This window comes from Leuresthes tenuis, unplaced genomic scaffold, assembly GCF_036924035.1.
Source record: "Leuresthes tenuis unplaced genomic scaffold, fLeuTen1.0.hap1 SCAF_4, whole genome shotgun sequence".
NCBI lineage: Eukaryota > Metazoa > Chordata > Actinopteri > Atheriniformes > Atherinopsidae > Leuresthes > Leuresthes tenuis.
The window spans coordinates 11241760-11259954 of NW_027325358.1; the positions used below are offsets into that span (position 1 = coordinate 11241760).

Below are 18195 nucleotides of genomic sequence, written 5' to 3' on the forward strand. Positions count from 1 at the left end.
GAAATTGCTTCGGTCTTTTATGTCCTCAGGTGGTAAAAAGTATGCAAACTGCTAATATTAACAGGTAATTTCACTGTTATATTAAATTGTGGTGTTTTCAGTTGGTGGGATGACAATTGAGTATGAATGAGTTCTGTTTCAGTGAAATAACAGGGCTGTATCAGAATCTGAATGTCACAACACGTTTGTGGAAGTTTATTATGGCATGCATAAAAGATCGGAGGACCTATCGTTTACGAGTTGATGATGCTTGTCTGGTAGGAAAAAAATTACAAAAACATGTCTAAATAGTTAAGATTCCAACAGACTGGATAAACAGCAGAAATTGACAGGTACAGTACAGCTAACAACAGTAACAGAAGCATCATTATACACTTCAAGAATAGGTGTTTTCAGCCCATCTGTGAGTGTCATCTGAGACAGAGCACATCCTGATCAACACTCCTGGATGTGTTGAAAAAGCTCCACCCATTTAAAGAGTTAAAAGTGTATTGTGAGATCAGAGCAGGCAGCTCTTTGCACAAAGCCACAGCCGTGCGTTTTGTTGATTTAATCTGGTTTCAGTTTAAATCATCTCTTACGCAGATCAAATCTTCTCTGAGGAAAACACTGACCCTTGTGTTAGGATGACTTTAAGAAACCTATAAAAGTGAGTGTGCAGGATTCCTGCAGGCTCAGAGACCATTTAAGAACAGTTCTGAGCCTGTTAAGAATAGCTAGAATTCAGTGCTATTGCATGTTGTCTTAATATGTATTTGGAAAGGTGTTTTCTCTTTGACAAAGCACATATATCTGCCCAAACATTTGTGGTTCAGTTTTTATACTCTACATGGCTTTGCATCATGTCGGCAAACTCATGCGGTTTGCTAGAGCATCAAGACAATGTTTCGGTTTTGGAAATTGAAAATTGCACTGTTATGAAATATTAGGACAGTCGTATTGTCGTATAGCAGTAAGAGCAGGACAATATATGTATTTATCCTGAAGCGTCCAAACTCTATCTACACAATGACCAGTAATTGCTCTATAAAAAGTAAAAATGTAAGCAAAGCTCTTCCATTTTGGCACCAAGACACTTTTTGTTCATTGGGTTTAACATGGAAGCAGGGTCATATCACGGAGCTTGGTAGTAAACATGCACCAATTGTAGTAAGCAATCTATGAAGTTCCACTCTCCAACAAGGACAGAATCTTTGACTTCTCAGCTCACACTAAAAGGTGCAAATTCCGATGGCAAGTTTTTTTAATTGGCTTTATAGTCAATGCTGACAAAAGAGCGAAAAATTGTGTTCTTTTGTGCAAAGTCTGAAAGCCAAAGCGCATTTTGGGCTTTGATGGTTAATTAAGTTGTCTTATCAGTATAGTGCACTGTTTTTGGTACACATTTTGCTTTGTAAGCAACTCTTCTCAATTCTTGAGTCTGCTGCCATTGACAGCATGCTGTCAAAGTGCCTTAAACTGTTAGGGTAAAAAAAATGGAGACAATCATTGGTGAAATTTGTGTACTGTTACACCCATATGTTATTAAAAAAAAAAGAAAAAAAAAAAAAAAAAGAAGCCCCTGACTGTATTCAACAGTTGGGCATGTACCCTGCACCATGCTGTCTGAACAGCATATAATTCCCCCTGAAGCTTCTTGAATAAGTTGTGCAGGCTACACCAAAATATAGCTTGTGTTTATTTTTGTATTGAAATGCAAGAAAACTTTAGTGTGCGTTACTGTGAGTCCAAAAAAGTGTGTTTGTGTTTATCTGTACCCTGCGCTTTGTTAGTTTATCTCTGCAGAGTTGACATCGCTATACTGTGTGGGCTTTTGGAAAAATAATCGAATTGGGAATTCATTATGATGTTATCCTTCCAATGGGAAAACAACCACTGCAGTGTAGTACTTCAGACTAAATTCAGTAGTTTGAATAAAACTTAAGCTTTTGAACAAACAAAAAAATGCACCCCACTGCTTGAGTTCTCTCTCCTTTGTTTTTTTCTTTTCTTTTAAATCTTTAGTTAGTGTAATTTCCTCTTTTACTCTGTCTGCTGTCACATTATGTTGTGAAATGTAATAAAAATCACTCTCATCAACAGTCTTCAAAATATAGTTAAATTAACTCCACTTTGGCACAATCTCAACAGAAGATGAAGATTATGTTATTGAATTTCTGGAAGGGCAGTCACATGGGATTGCTTCATAATGTGAAGTATCAACTGTTATTGACTACACACCCTTTATATGCACGGCAACTCTTTATAATATGTGCTGCTATTCACTTGTGCGTATATATATGTGCTTATCAGTAAGTGCATATGTCCAACAGTCAGTGTGCATTTCCAGCTTCGCTGTCCCTAGCATGTGTCTTGTTTCCTTGACAACCTTGTCCCAGATGCTGCAATTACCATGGGAATGGTTCTGCTCAACGAAGCCGCTACCTCCAAAGGGGACGTTGGCAAGAGGAGAAGTAAGTAGATTATTGATCATTTTCTTTTCTTTGTTTAAATCTTTATTTATCATATTGTGCTGTTTTTTTGTTTTTTTTCCCATTTCCTTGACCTTTTTCTTCATTATGAAGCATTCTGTCTGTCAGAGGTCTGTCAGCTTAGTTTTTACAACCACTAAATATCTAAAATGTAAGTGATTAATTTTGTAACAAAGCGTATGCATTCAATATCTGTTTTAAAAGATAACTGATGCTGGAGAGGTTAAAATGCTCGAAGCAGAATCGTTATATAGAGCATTCATTCTCATAAATAAACCATGAAATATGATGTTTTGAGTAGAGAAAATACAAAACAACCATGCAAAGTTAAATCCAAGCGATAGAAATAGATTGTTTTGGCTGCTGTTTGGAGTTTGACATGGAGGGGCCTGCAAAAGTTTGGACATTTTGAGAGCTTTTAGATAACAATTACCAAGAACTAAGGTTCGATTACCTTGTTAGGACTGGATTGTTCTTCCATGTTGGAAAATGCCAGATTATGCAAATTTTAATTTGAAAAAGTGGATGTGTCAAAAACAATATGTCTTGCTGAGATAATGGGCGTTGGGCAACGATAATGGGCGACAAAGGGAGTTGAGGAACAGCTGAATAGCTACAGGGATAAAGGGAGCCCTTCTCCTCTGTGTCCTACAGCCCCAACAATGAAGTCTGCTTCCTGAGTGGAGTCACTCAAATAGTGGAAACAGCATGTGTGAGGGATTCTTTAAAATCCTGTGAGCACATTTCACAGTCTGCTTTTCACTTGGGTGAAGAGGGCTCATAACTGGATCTGCAATGATTTTGAAGTAAACTTTAACTGTGTTCAGTAGGCGGTTTGTGTTCTGCAGATTGATGGCTTGAAACCAGCAGAGGAAGGAGAAATAATAATGCACCGATTGTGAAATTCTGGGCCAATAAAACCTTTCACCTTTATCCTTTTTTAGCTAGCTCAATTACTTTTCCACTGTTTTTGTATTCCAACAGAATTGTCAGTTTCAGGGTAAAGTCAGTGCAACACAACTAGAACGCACCTGTTAACTATAAGCTGCTGTTGGTTGATGTTAAATTCTTTGCTGATGTGCTGATTGCACTCAACAAGCAGAGTATCAGCTGATACCGATGTTAGGCTGATATATCGGTCATCCATATAGAACCTTATAGATTATCATTATGTGTTCATTGAAGGAGTAGTGACATGTTGTTAAAATGTCCTTGCTTGCTTTAAATTTAAATTCGCTATTGATATTTCCTGAGAATCTCTTTTCTGTTCGAGGAAAAATTCAATCTTTCACTCAATCAATTAATTTTCAAAAGGTTATCAAAGATTATGCCGAGGTATTTATGGTCCTCTGCAATCTTCCCTTGAATGGAGATGGTGACTGCCTCAGCCAGTTATCTCTCTTTCCTGGAGAAGGTCACAATCCTCTTAGTTTTATTCACGTTCAGCTGAAGGCAAAAGTTTTTACACCACTTTACAAACTCTTACAGGCCTAAGCTGTGATTCTATGTGAGACCTAAAAGCAGAGACTCGAGGACTGTGTCATCAGCAGATTTCACCAATTGACAATTTAGCCGTGTGGACCTGCAGTCATCGGTGTAAAAGATGAAGAGAATGGGCGAGAGAACACCGCCTTGTGGGGAGCCGGTTGATGTGAAGATGTTGTCAGAGAATGTGTTGTTAACTAACACTGTCTGTGACCTGTTATCCACAGGATGAGCTGGTGGTCTTGGTGAGAGCGTGCGATGAGTTTTTTTGTTAGAATGTGTGGCTGCATGGTATTGAATGCTGAGGAGAAATTTGCAACATGTCTAGCTGTGGTGTTTTGTTTTTTTTTTTTTGTTTTTTTTAGATGCTTGTCGATGGTGTCCAGGAATGATTGTTTATATTTTTATCTTCAACCCTCCTGCCGGCCCAGTATGAAGCCATCAGTGAGTCGAAATGAGTCTGAAACCTTGGTGATGTGAGATTTTTTTTTTATGAACCTCTTCATGGCCGTCGTAACCAGACAGTTTCGTGGAGTGCTTCCACACTTTGGGGACTGTGCTGCAGGTATTGGAGCACAGAGCAGAGTGCTCAGCACTTAAGCTTGGGAAATGCCCATGGATGTTGTCTATCCCAGGAGCTGTTCAGTTCTTCTGAGCACTCTTCCCACCGCCTATGTGTTAACGATGAGGACCGAGTCTTCAGGTTTGACTTAAGTTGTGAGCTGTTCTCCCTCTCCGATCTGGTGAAAAAAGGATTGAGGTCAGGGTGTTGGCTGTAAACTGCACGGGCTTCTGCTTTATTTTTTTAATGACATCTTTGTTGACCTCTCCCTTTTTTAACCTCAGAATCAATGAAGAAAATTCTCTTTTTTTGGTTGAGAATTTGTTTTAGTTCTTTAGTTACCCAGAATGTATTATTAGGGAAAATTGGAACCTCTTTGGTGGGACTCTTGTTATCCACACTGAAGAAGATTTATGATGACACCGTATCCACCTGCTCACAGTTATTACATGAAGAGGATATGAGGTTATTCCAATTCAGTGGTTTCGAAACACCCCTGCAACCTCTTAGTGCTGTCAAGTGTCTACTGCTTGATGTTTCTAATAACTTTCTCTGTCCTCTTCATCACTGGCAAGTAGACAGGTGCAAGAAGCAGGCTGTGTGGTGGTTTGTAGAGCAAAGAGGATGGAGAGCGAGAGCTTTTTGGAATATTCACCTGAACCATACTATTTTCCCAGTGTCTTTCCTGGATGGGTGGTACAGGAAATGTATTGATTTCATATTCAGTTTCTGTTTTAAAATCGTGAGATATATCCTGATCACAGAAAAAACAAATGCACTCAGTAGTATGTTGCTGGTGAGTGTTGTGCTCTTGTGACCGTACAAGATTGGAGCTTGTTGTGAGCTGTAGTCTACGCTCACCTAAGTAGAAGAGCTTTTTTGATGATGTGATGGGAGAAAGTACGTCTCCCTGCCCCATCGGCTGTTCCTGCCAAGAAAATACATGCATAGACACACACCCTAAAGGTAAGATGATCACCCAAAACTTCTTTTCGAGATGTTAAAACTTGGCTACTTGGTCCAGTATCAGACTCAAGACCACAGATTCATCCATATGTTGTGCATACAACACAGATTATATCTATGCTTTACAACTTATGACAGGTCTCTCTAGTCCTTTTTCAGCTGTTTCAGTGCAAGTCACCTCTATAATTATGAACTGCTAATTTGCTAAATAGAAGTAAACCTGTTCATACTTACTGAAAAATGCATCTTGACGTGCAAGTTACATAAATTCATCATAATGTCTCATTTATGCTCAACATTAAATACGCAGAGGCATACAGACAGAGTCTTCTGTCCATCCTCTGGGGGGTAGTTTTGGGCAGTATAGCTCATATGCGACCAGTGAAAAGAACAAACAAAAAGAAGACAAAAACAGAAATGGTGGAACTCTGTCCACATGCCTCTATACTACCACCGTCTACTGTGCTGCCTCTTTTTTTGTCTCTTTATGTTGTGGTGCAGTATCACGATCTCCTCCTCCTCCATTGTCATGTTTGTTAATGTCTGTAATTGATGTCCGAACTCGGAAGTGAACTCTGAACTGTGCACTGCCCTTGGTGGATGTATTGCCCAACAACCATGCCAGCATAAAGCACGTGTGGGAGTAGGTGGGCAGTGACGCTTGACCACACTTGAAGCGAATGTACCTTTTTAAGTACGTAATGGGAGTGTAAATGACCCTTAAAGGAGCACAAAGAATGCTCATCAGTCTGTAACAGACTGAGGATTAGGCTTCAATGTTGGTGTAATCAGTGGATGTGGGAGATAAATGCAGGTAGAAGCAGTCATTTTCATACCACCAAGTGCATCTTCACAACATTATCAGCTGCTGCAATGGAGAGCTGCATCACAGCACAGCATTCAGTAGTCAGTCTAAGTCAGCAAAGGAGTTAATTGTACATGTAAATGAACTCACTGAATATACAATTCATATATAATCATTGAATTGGATGTGCAAAAGGAGGTTGACGGAAGACTGGGAAAGAGATTGAGACTTGACAAAAAATAGAGAAGAGGATCTCAAAACAACAAAAAGAGTTTTTTTAATCCATCCGTATGACATACGCCCAAAGCAAATTCTTACTCCTCCGACTCTTAGCTCCTCATAGATAGAAATTCTAATCCACCTGTCGTCCAAAGAAAAAAGCCACGTAAAAGGCAAGTTTATTTGTGTAGCACAATTCAACAACAAGGTGATTCAAAGTGCTTTACAGAGACATTAAAACAGTAGAGATAGAAAGCGTGATTTGAAATTTAAACAAAAAAAAACAAATAAGAACAATAGATTAAATCAGAGGAATAAAGATAAGATTTAATAAAAATGTAAAATATGCTTACGTTTTTATTTGGAGCTTTATTTAAATGCAGCTGAAAATAGATGTGTCTGAGGCTTTCTGGGGAGTTTGTTCCTGACATGTGGAGCATAGAAGCTGAATGCAGCTTCTCCATGTCTGGTTCTGACTCTGGGAACTGATAAGAAACCGGATCCAGATGACCTGAGGGGTCTGGAAGGTTCATTCTGGGTCAGGAGGTCACTGATGTATTTTGGTCCTTGACCATTCAGAGCTTTACTGAAAAGCGCTGTCCTTCTTTTTAATATACTTCTCTCTTTAACAATTACATTAAAGGAAATGATTAAGAACAGATTGCTGTTTCAAGTTTAATACAAGATCTTCAGTGACAAACTATAACAACTTAACGATTTTAGAAGAAACTTGAAAAGCTAAAATATATAGATTTATTTCTTTTCTATTTGGTGTTCCCTCGTTTGCTTTTAATGACACTTGACCTGCATGAAAACAGCCTCTCCTTGTTCTTCTTTGACTTTCTCGTGCTGCTTGCACAGTTTTGAGGTGCCTTTGGACTCATTATCCTCCTGAGTATGAACTGTTCTCCATAAAGATGCAAATCAGTGGGTGTCGTGCGTCTCTCAAGAATAGGCAGACACCTTTCACAGGTCAGAGTGTGTGACTCCAGAGTAGCAAAAGAAATGCAGACACGGATCTGTCTGCTTCCATATTTAATTATGAAGCACCGTTCCCTATTTGTTGTCTGCTTAAGTCTTAATAGCATGTCATCAATCTTTTGTTTTTTCAGATTTTGTCCAAATCCAAAAGTCATACATTCAACTTTTTTTTTGTTTTGAAAACATTACTTTTATCTGATCTCAAACTTTTGGACCCCACTTTATTTTCACTTTATTTTCACTGTTTGCCATGCAGGCACCCCATCTCATCTACCCTTTAATCTCTTGACACACACAATTGCGCTTGCATACAAAAACTTTAAAGTACCATATGCTTAAATGTACATAACATTATCAGCAAGTTATTTTACATAAGTATGATACGGTTGAGAGAACAAAACTCCGAACAGTGCCGGCCCTTCTCCATTTTAAGACCATATAACCATGAGGAAGGTGTTTATATGTACTTTAAGATTTGGGAGGGATTTGGTTTAAGTGGGTGTTATTTGTTTAGCTTGAAACCTTAAACATTGTAGGGTATCTTCACAGTAATAACATTTAAAGAAATGCAATACGCATTTTTTTTGTCTCTTTTTGGTGTAAAAACAAAGGCCTGTGAATGGTCATATATAGACTGGCTCATTTTGTATTTTCTGAAGACATTTGCTTATCAAAGATTAAAATGCAACGAACCGTTGTGCGCCAAATCTATTCATACTTGTGCTCCTTATTAGGTCAGCTTAACCTAATATGTATTGGCTTTCTCTTGTTATCACCGGGCTAATATATCATGATTTAAAACTGAGTCAAGTCTTTCAGTCAAAAGAGGGATAACCACCTTTGTCTGTGAGGGAAATTATTAGCTTAAACAACTTGTCATTTCGCCAAGGTCATAAATCACTTAGCATATTGGCATGCTTAGTGCGTGTGCTTTTGGGAGTGTCACTATCCACGCAGAGACTGCTGTCATAATTGATGAGGTAAGGGAAATACGCCTCTCTATACCTAATGAAGATACTCACACACTCTGGCACTCACACACTCATACGCGCATATGTCAGTGTAGCAACCCGTGAAACACAGGGGCAAAAGGGCTCTCTGTGGGCACACACTCTCAAATTCACATTAAGTCAATCAGTGTAACAGTTTTGTGTTTCATATACTTGTCAGGACATTTTCTTGAATCAGTTGTTGTATAGCATTTATTTGACCCAAAATGTAGCGTCTCAAAGAGGATTTAGTTTGAATAAAGAATGACTAATTTACCCGTGTGTTTGATGCCTGCAAACGTTTGTGCCGTGCACGTTTCAGAACACAAGAGTGTCTGTGCTCCATGGATTAGCACTTGAATGTCATCTCACCTGCTGTGCCACACACATCCACGCAGCTCTGTCACAGCACAAACCCTGAGACGCTTACGTTGAATTGTAAATGTTTCTCTATGCTTAGAAAGTGAAAGAATGAAAGCGAAGCAGTTATGGAGCAGCTGACACTGAGGGATGGTAGCGAATGTAATTTTATACTTGCATGCGTTAAAGACCACACACCCAAAGACACACAGAACACACCAACCACCAGCACATTCACACAAATCGACACTAAGAATCCATCTTACAGTTTCTCAGCCAAATCTTTTGTTCTGACACAACCACCCCCCTTTTTCTCACACACACACTTTCTCACACACAAAGTTTAGAAGGATATCTGGCTATTTAGTCTCCAGAAGAGGTACTCATCCTAATCCCTGATTAACAATATCAGTCGGTGGTGACAGTTTAATTTAACACAGTGCCTCTCAAGGATTAGAAACTGCATGAGGGTGAGTGTCCATGCACTCGTAGACCCACGTATGCAGGCACACATAATTCCCCTGCAGACTAAAGCTCATGTTTGTGTATATTTCACTTTAGAATGGCCACAGAGGAAATAAGATCATAATGGCTTCAACCATAATTTTCTGCATCACGGCAGGGTTGATGACAGAGGCAGTATCAGGTACTTTGAAGGATTGTTTAAATAAAGGTGAATGTTTTGTTGGTTTTTTTTTTATTTTTTTTTATGACTTGTTTGTTTTTTGTGACTATGAAAGTCACCATGAGTGTTGTTTAAGATTTTTATAGATCTGTTTTGCACTGATAAGCCACAACTTTAACAACATAATGGCATAATGTGCCGCCAAATCAGATTTGACCCGTCGGGGCATGGCCTCATGTCCTCATGTTCTCATGGAGTATTCTGTGGTGTCTTGTGATAGGAGTTTGGAATCTTGGGGGTTGCCAAACCATGGGCTGGGGCCTCTATGGATTGGGCTTATTCTAGTCCGTCCAGTCAATGCTCGATTGGATTGGGATCTGGGGAGTTTGGAGGGAAGGTCAATATTTTGAATTGGGAAGGGTGTTCTTTGTCTACAAGAATGGTGGATTTCTAAGTAATATCAGCATGAATGCCAGCATCCATGCTTTCCCAGCAAGAACATCCCATTGTAATGTCACTCTCGTCACCTGTCGGTATATGCCAGCAGGCCAAAGAAAGTCATCACCTGCATTTAACTAAGCAAATGCATAAATAAGAGTCTCCTATAGTACTACAGTGATTAATGTGTTTCAGAAAACAAAAAACCTAAGATTGCTGAAGCTATTTAAGTCAGGTTAAAAATGTTCCCACATAAAATCCCACTAAAACCATGAAAGATGGGAGAAATAAATACTTAACTGATAATCAGTTAAACGTCTGGTAAAATCCTATAGAAGAGAGTTCACAGTCGAACTCACAGCAGCTAAAGTAAGAGTAGTACCACGTGCACAATGCAAAGAGAACTCAAAGTACTGCGACTACAGAGCTGTCAGCTTGAAGGGAACCACTTATCAGTGAGGATCATTGGGGAAAAAGGCTTCAGTTGGCTTGGGAGCACAATGAGCACAAATTTTCACTCTGAAGCAAAGGGGAAAGGTCATGTGGTCTGGTTGGTCCAGATATAGCCTGCTCCAGAGTGACGAGCGCATGGGGGGAACAAAAGCAGCAAATTTATTTAAGTATGTGTTCTGGGCTGTGTAGTTTTATGTTTCTGTGTCTGAACTACCAACATGAAGAGGAGAGGATGACTTTAGTGCGTAACATGCTGAAACTGAAAGCACATTCAGTTTGAAAAGAGATCAAAGAGAGTTGCGTCAGTGTTTGAAATGCGAATGAAATGGATGAGATACAGTCTGAGATAAAGTATTCTCACAGGCTATTGTCTAATAATTTATGTATGAATAGGTTGGTCCAACAACATACATATATATATATATGTATGAACTCAAAAGAATAAGATATAGATGTTGGGGAATGTAAAAGAAAAAAAATCAAAGTTTTTATTATACCTTATGCTGGGCTTACACCAAACGATTTTCACAGTCCCAGACTAAAAACTGACAGTCTTCAGGAGTCTAACTGGACTCTCGGCGCGTTCCCGTCTTCTCGATCGTTAAGTTTAAGGTGGTAATCTGCGGTGCCCATATTCTGTGGCGTTTCCTCTTCTTTTTGTTGGGTTTTTCACTACAAACCACTGCGCAGACAAGAGTAGCTGTAGCTAAAAGCTGCTTCTCCTCCATTTTTGTAAAAGTTCTGCTGAGCATGATGGGAAAAAATTGCATAATGGGAAAAAATCTAGTTGTAGTCTTGTAAATAGTGACCCTATAAGATTCACAGTCTTTTTAAAATCTTTAGTCTGAGGCTAGTCTGGGACTAAAAACTCTAAACACTAGTCTTTAGATGTCCTTAGAGTCTTTTCAAAGTCTTCTGGTGTGTGGGTAGTATTAGTTGAGTTTCATTAAGAAAGAAAAAGTAAACATTCTACAGGATGTCATTAGTCAGTAAATGAATGGATATTTTTTTCTTTAAAGGGTGAATAAAAAAGATAATAATACAAATCCTAGAAATGCATTAGTTTAATGGACTCTTGAGACATCTTCTATCAGTTTAGTCTGCCAGTGCAGATGTTGTTCGCATTCATCCGTACAGTGCGTGCTTAACGGAATAAGATTCCTATGTGCTGGCACACTGCACAGTAACAGAGCCCAAGGACTTTAATCACGTGCTCATTCTGCTAATCAAAACTTTTGGGCATATCATGTTGCAAATGTTTCTGTAACACACCCAAGTTCAATTAAGCTTTTTTTTTTTTGCAGTAACTTAGACCTCAACATACAGACAAGTATTCACATATTTTGCATAACATCCCAGTGAATTAAACCCATCATTCAGGCAGTGAGGATTGCCATTCCAAATGAGCAAGCTAGCCTGGGTAACCTCTCTAGAACACGCGCTGCAGCTAAACTGTAGGTGCTTTTAACATTATTGTTTAGATTATGGAAGCTAATTATCTTTGTATGTGTGTCTTCTTGCAGTCATCTGCCTGGTTGGCCTTGGGCTGGTGGTGTTTTTCTTTAGTTTCCTGCTCTCCATCTTCAGGTCCAAGTACCATGGATATCCCTACAGGTAACTATAGGACCAGATTGTTTTATTACAGCTCATTAAACACAATTAATTTGTTTCCCTTGGTCTCGTCATTTAAAAACAAATGTTTGATTGAAAACACAATATTCAAATAGTTCAAAATCCAGAGATACACTTACAGCTACAGCTACAGCTTTAACAGAGATTATTGTTAGGATGTTGTCACTTTATAGTATGTATGTCATATTTTGACATACATATCATGTGTTTTCACTTAGTTTTAGACAGATTATTTGGAGTCTTGCATCCATGCATGTTTTCTAAAGGTTGTTATGTTGTGATGTGTGGACACTAATTTCCTTTGGCTTAGTGAGCCAGAAAAGCAGCAATTTGGTCCCACTTTTAACTAAAGGTCACAACTTCATAAAAAAAGATTTAGTTTGACAGAAAATACAAGTCTGGATCCAATTCATTGCCATTTGGGCTGCTGTAGGATATTACAACACAAAACCATAACTCCCCAATTGCTGAAGCACACCCCTGGAGCTGGGAGAGATTCAGAATGAGGGCACTTCAACAGGACTGATGATTTATTGTGACAGGGCCTTGCACCGTGTTCTGTGATTTTAGCACCAAATCATACTATCTCAGTAAGGGAAAGTCTTTAAAACTTAGCGATTGGTCCAAAGGAATTCCATGTAATATGTACTAATTACTTGAAAAAAAAAAAAAGATCGCTTAAAGGAAACAATCAAAGTTAATTATCCAACCATTCGTTTGTGTTTTTTGTTGATGAATAAAAGTGTATCATGTGAAAATGCTTTATGTTTACTGAAATATTTATCACTGCCAAGGTAAGTAGATAAGGACAATGTGAGAGAAGCCTCAAACTTAAGCTCTTCTTACAAGCTGCAGTATTTTAAGTTCAGACTCTTTGCTTGAGTGCCTTCTATTCTTCCGACTCATTTATCAATTAACCTTCACAAAAACAAGGTTATCTATAAAACATCAAAGTTGTTACTAAATTCAACCAAGATTTTTGTTGCAATTTGTGCAAACTGAATTGTGGTTTGAATCAGGTGTGTATCCAAACATTCAGCTCTATATGACATTTTAATATTTAATTTTTATATATTTAATATTGTCTGCATAGACTATTATTTTACATTACTTTAGGTAGTTTGCCCCTGTCCATGTTGTCATGAACAAATAATGCCTGAAGTGAGTCTCTAGAGAACAGCAGCTGTATGCGTACATCATCAGAAAGGAAAACGAGCACATTTAAACATGCCGTCGGCAGTCACAGGACACCATCATTTAGAATATACTTTTATGAAAGCATTAACCCAACCTTGCTCTGTGCAGCAAACCACCCGGCTTCTCAGAAGTCGACTTAGGAAACTTTTTGGAAAAGCTCACCCACTTTGAAAATCACACTTTATCGCAATTATGCATCAACAAAACAGATCAACAGGGAAGCGGTTGGTGTCTGAACCAGTTTAAAGTCAATGCTTTACTTTCTTATGTCCCTAGCAACACACACACACACACACACACACACACACACACACACACACACACACACACACACACACACATTTAACAGTGCCTTGTGAAAGTATTTACCCCCTACTGCATTGTTCCAGTTTCGTTGATAGACAACCTACTACTTAAATGGATTTTTGTGATTCATTGGATCAACACACCATGTCTACAACTCTGATGGTGCAAAATTGAGAAGAAAATAAGAAATAAGACCAAAAACAGTTGCCAGTATGCGCCAGGTCCTTCAAGCTGGGCGTGTTCTGTATAGGAAGTCATATTATGGACTCGCAATCAGGCTGAGCTCTTTGATTTGACAAGAAAATTTCAAGATATTTAAACAAGCCATCTAAAGCTTGGTGGTGTTGCTTTAGCAGTACTCTTACATTATCATTATGAGGGTTGAACCTAATGCAAGTTTTCCTTAAGACTGTAATCTGAATAAAAAATGGTTGATGGTAATTTCTCTGGTGCTGCTGATGAAACCTTAGCAGGGTTAGTATGGTTCTATATTCTTTCTCCTTTTAATAATGGATTTTATGTTGCTCTGAGGTACATTCAGAGTTTTGGATGCATAGATTTCTTATTTTCTAGTCTTACTTTGCACTTTTTGAGAACTCTGACCTGTTTTAAGAGCTGCCTGGTCTTCCTGCTACTCCTGCTTGCATAGCAGTATTACAGACTATGGAGCCTGTCACAGCTGCAGTGCAGATGTTCAGACTCATATGATACTTTGGCTTTATACACAAATGGTTTGGTTATTTTTACATACACCTATTCTTCTGTGTTTGTGCCTATCGTTCACATGCATACACATCTTTGAGCCCCTGAAAATTAGTCATCTTAAAAATGCTGGCCAGTGTGGAGACGTTTACAGGTTCTGTTTACAGCATTAATATGTAACAGGATACGTGGTCTTTTTGCTTGCCATGCCAGATTGTGTGAAGTCATCTCCTTGGTGGGCATTAGAATATGCCTCAGTCTCCCCTTTGATGACATGGCAAATTTGTGTTTGCATATGTAATGTTATTTCCTTGCCACACTGAAGACAACCGGTATCTGCATGACCTGCAGGCGTTGCTGCTACATAACTCAATGTTGTATTCACCGCAAGGACAAGGCCCGATCAGACTTGAGTGAGCTGCTTCACCCATACTTTGAGACGGTTGTAATGAGTTCACCCGTCATCAGAAAAGTTATGTACACACTGAACTATTATGAGGTGAGCAGAGGTCATGCAGAACAGCAAAAACCGTTGCTTTGTCACCAGATGTGCTTTGGAAATTAATAAGGAAACTATGTACCACTGCACCCTGTTTACAGTTGGCTACCCAAAATGCACTGCGCTCTACATCACTTCCTCTCTTTTGTTCGCCGGATAGTCCGTTTGCATTTCCCACTGTAAGCGAACCGCACCAGGGTTCACTTGCAAGCAAAGTGAGAGCCACGTTTTCATGGAGACCAGAGTTCGCTTGTTTGGTCTGCACCAGAGTTCAGCTGAGCTTTCACACCTGCCCATAAATTAGACCATTTATTTTAGATAATTTCCCTAAACATGTCCATTTAAAATGCAAAACAAAAACAAAAACACCACAAGGGGAGGTGAATCCTTTCATGAGACACTGTATTAGTGAGATTAGATGGTGCACTTTACTGCTACTTATTTGGAGTTTGAAGCTGTGCCATTTTAAATTGCTGTTATTGATGTTTGATTGTGGCTTCCTGTGTATGATTATGGTGCATGTTTTGAATTTGAATAGCATATAACCTCGAAGTGTTGTGGGGCGAGTTTGATGCTCCTCGGTTTTCTTTATAAGCACAAATGTATCCTCTGCAGGTATCTGAGCAATTTTGCCTGATTACATGCTTCCACAAACTGTTATTTGAGTATTTTTTATAAATATTTTCCAACAAGATATACAGCCAAGTTTTTCGTCAAACTTTGTTGTGTACATAGATGTATTGCCTCTAACTAAAAGGATGTTGTTGTGCAACCCAAGCCACAAACACTTTATTTATATCCTTTTGTTTTTCTTTCTCTCCCTCTATGTATAATCTGCCTCTTTCTTGCAGCTTCCTTATTAAGTAAAAAAGGCAGGAGGAGGTCAAAGGATTGGGAAGAGGCAGTATAGGTGAAGAGAAGAGGAGTCCAGAACAAACTTGAAAAGCTGGAGGGATTGTCACTGTTGGGTCTGCATGGTGGGCTTTTTTTCTTGTGTGTGTTGCTTTTTATTCTCCATCATCACATATTCAAATGTAATAATTCTTTCTTTGTGCACTGGAAAATAAAGGCATTTGGCAGTTTACTGTATAATGGCTTCTTAATAATTCTTGTCAGTGGATGAGTATTCTTTGTCATTTCACACACACAAAGTGGGCAAAGACATTTTTTCCTTTTTAATTCCTGTATTAAAGCCTATCTTAAAAAAAAAAAAAAAAAAAAAAGTGGTGCCACAGGTAAGGCAGACTAACAAGGTGTAAAAATTAAATTAATCTTTTAAAGCGTTTGACACAGTTTGTCATTGTAATGATATATTCTTCAAACTGGAGAAACCTTTAGAAAGATTTTATTATGGACCTGATAAATTCCGGCACTTCCATTGGATTTTGGTTTTATTCGGCCTCAAGAGGCAACCAGCTTCTGTTACCATTTGTCTAAAATATTTTTCACTCAAACATTAAACCACACATTGATTCATATAGGCACACTAAAGAAGTGCATAATGCATAAATCATATGATTCATTACTGTAGCTGCTTCTGAAGTTAAGGCAAAAACAAGCTCAAAGTTTTCACAGTAATTTCCTTGAGCCATGACAGAAGAGGCTCTTCTCCCATCTTCGCTTCTATAGTCTCACATTGCTTTGTTCATATATGAGTTAGTAAGATGTTGACAGCTGACATGTGAATTAATGTTCATATGAGACTATTAAAGTCAATTTGGATCCAAAAAGGAAATGGTTTTCATAACTGGCATTTAGTAAACATTAGTATAAGAATAGACTTGCAATGAAATGGGATGCAAAGCCCAAGGTGTGATTCTCAAACAGAAATCTGTATTGGTGTCCCTTCTGTTACCCTTTGCTACAATAAACTGACAGTCGCCTCCATCCTACACCGACACTGAACTCCAATCACCGATGTAAAAAATAGTAGCACATGAGTTTACTATAAACCGTTGCGAGTGGGGTTAACATTTCTGACAGGATGTGCAAGCCATAGGTCATTTAGAGAATACATGCATTTCTATTTCTTGTGGACTGCCTGCTGAAACACCGAGTGGGCTGAGCATTGCAACCGTATTATATAACCTGCGATGCGTGGGCAGACAGAGGAATGGGACTGAAACATTTTTAAAAAGTTTGGGCAAACGGATTAAAAATATTCTCATTCTTGTCTATTTTTATTTTGAACCACTGACAGAGTGAATAATTGCAAAGCAAAAATTCACAATGGCTGGTTTAATAACTATGCAAACCCGTCTTGCTAAATTTCAGCAACACCTTTTCTCTATTTGCTGGCAGGAAAATAAGTTCCTCTTGTGGAGTAGAAGAATCACCAGCCTCTGCTAATTGATTGGGTCATTATTTTTAAGCATGTACAGTGTCTGTCTCAAGCAAAAACTTCCTGTGCTGCAATATTCTTGAATGAGACAGTAGAACAATGCTGACCATCAGCACTGAGAGCACAATTTCCCATCTGTTTTCCCCCAGCCGTTGGCCTTTTCCTGCGTAGGATGACAGCAGAGCAAATGTCATGTTCATGGGGGGGATAAGTATTTGCAGACGGAGGGAAATCAATGTGGAAATTTGACAAAGGACAGTTCTAGAGCTAAATACACAATGACACGCACACTCAAAATTAGCTTAAAATGTTTTATAAGGGATTAAAGTGTTTCAAATTTCTTTACCTGCACCACATGTTGAGTAGAGCGTTTTTTTTTTTCTTGAATTGTTTGAGTTGTGCACAACCAACAAATTCTTCTTGTCAGCACCACAGTAACATCAAGAGGTAGCTGCAGGTTTTTCATCTTTTACTGTTGAATTTTTTTTTTTATATGATATTGGATTTTTAGGGGGTGAGCCCGCTGTGGCTGTTTTTTTTTTGTTTTTTTTTCAGGACGGCACCTTGTCCGTACCCCTCCACTGCCTTGCATCTTGTTAGATGACATTTTCTACTCTCTTAAATGCAGAAATTATCTTCATCAGCCTTTGAACGAACAGTACATTTCTGCTCAGTCTTTCTAACTCTGTGTAGTTCTTAGAATTTGAGCATCTTTGCAGCCACTGGTGCGTCTTCTCTCAGTGGTGGAGTTGCAAGCAGCCATCAGGTCTGATATAACTTTGTTTTCTGATCTTTTTCTCTGATCTTTTTCCCTGTCTTGGCCCTGCTGTGCCATAACCAGCTCTGAAGAAACTCTTCTACAGCATTTTTGTTCAGGGTTTGATGCCACCACGGTGCGGACCAACCTCGTCTTTGATAATCGACAAACGTTTTCTCCAGGCGGCCAGATCACACACACAGTAATTATCAACAGAGTGCAGCTTCAGCTGTTGCTGTTGTGTTGCATCAGTGTTTGTGCATGTGGATGTCAGTTTTATGTGTTTACATTTAAAAGAATGTGTGTATATGCCTGAGTTTATCCACAATTTATTACATTTTTAGATAATCATTTTTGACCATATTTGGCTATTTGGTATTGAACTCAACCTCAGTTTGTAAAACTCC

General features: G+C 38.7%; 1 protein-coding gene across 1 annotated transcript in view; it reads left to right on the top strand.

Annotated features, from left to right (window-relative positions):
• LOC140305619 (dolichyl-diphosphooligosaccharide--protein glycosyltransferase subunit TUSC3) overlaps window positions 1–15782 on the top strand; it is a 58143-nt gene extending 42361 nt beyond the window's left edge. Inside the window, exons 8-10 of the mRNA XM_072384566.1 lie at window positions 2379–2453; window positions 11878–11968; window positions 15542–15782. Coding sequence (XP_072240667.1) covers window positions 2379–2453; window positions 11878–11968; window positions 15542–15557 — 182 coding nt within the window. The 3' untranslated portion in view covers window positions 15558–15782. The remainder of the gene's footprint in view (window positions 1–2378; window positions 2454–11877; window positions 11969–15541) is intronic.
• Window positions 15783–18195: the final 2413 nt, after the last annotated feature.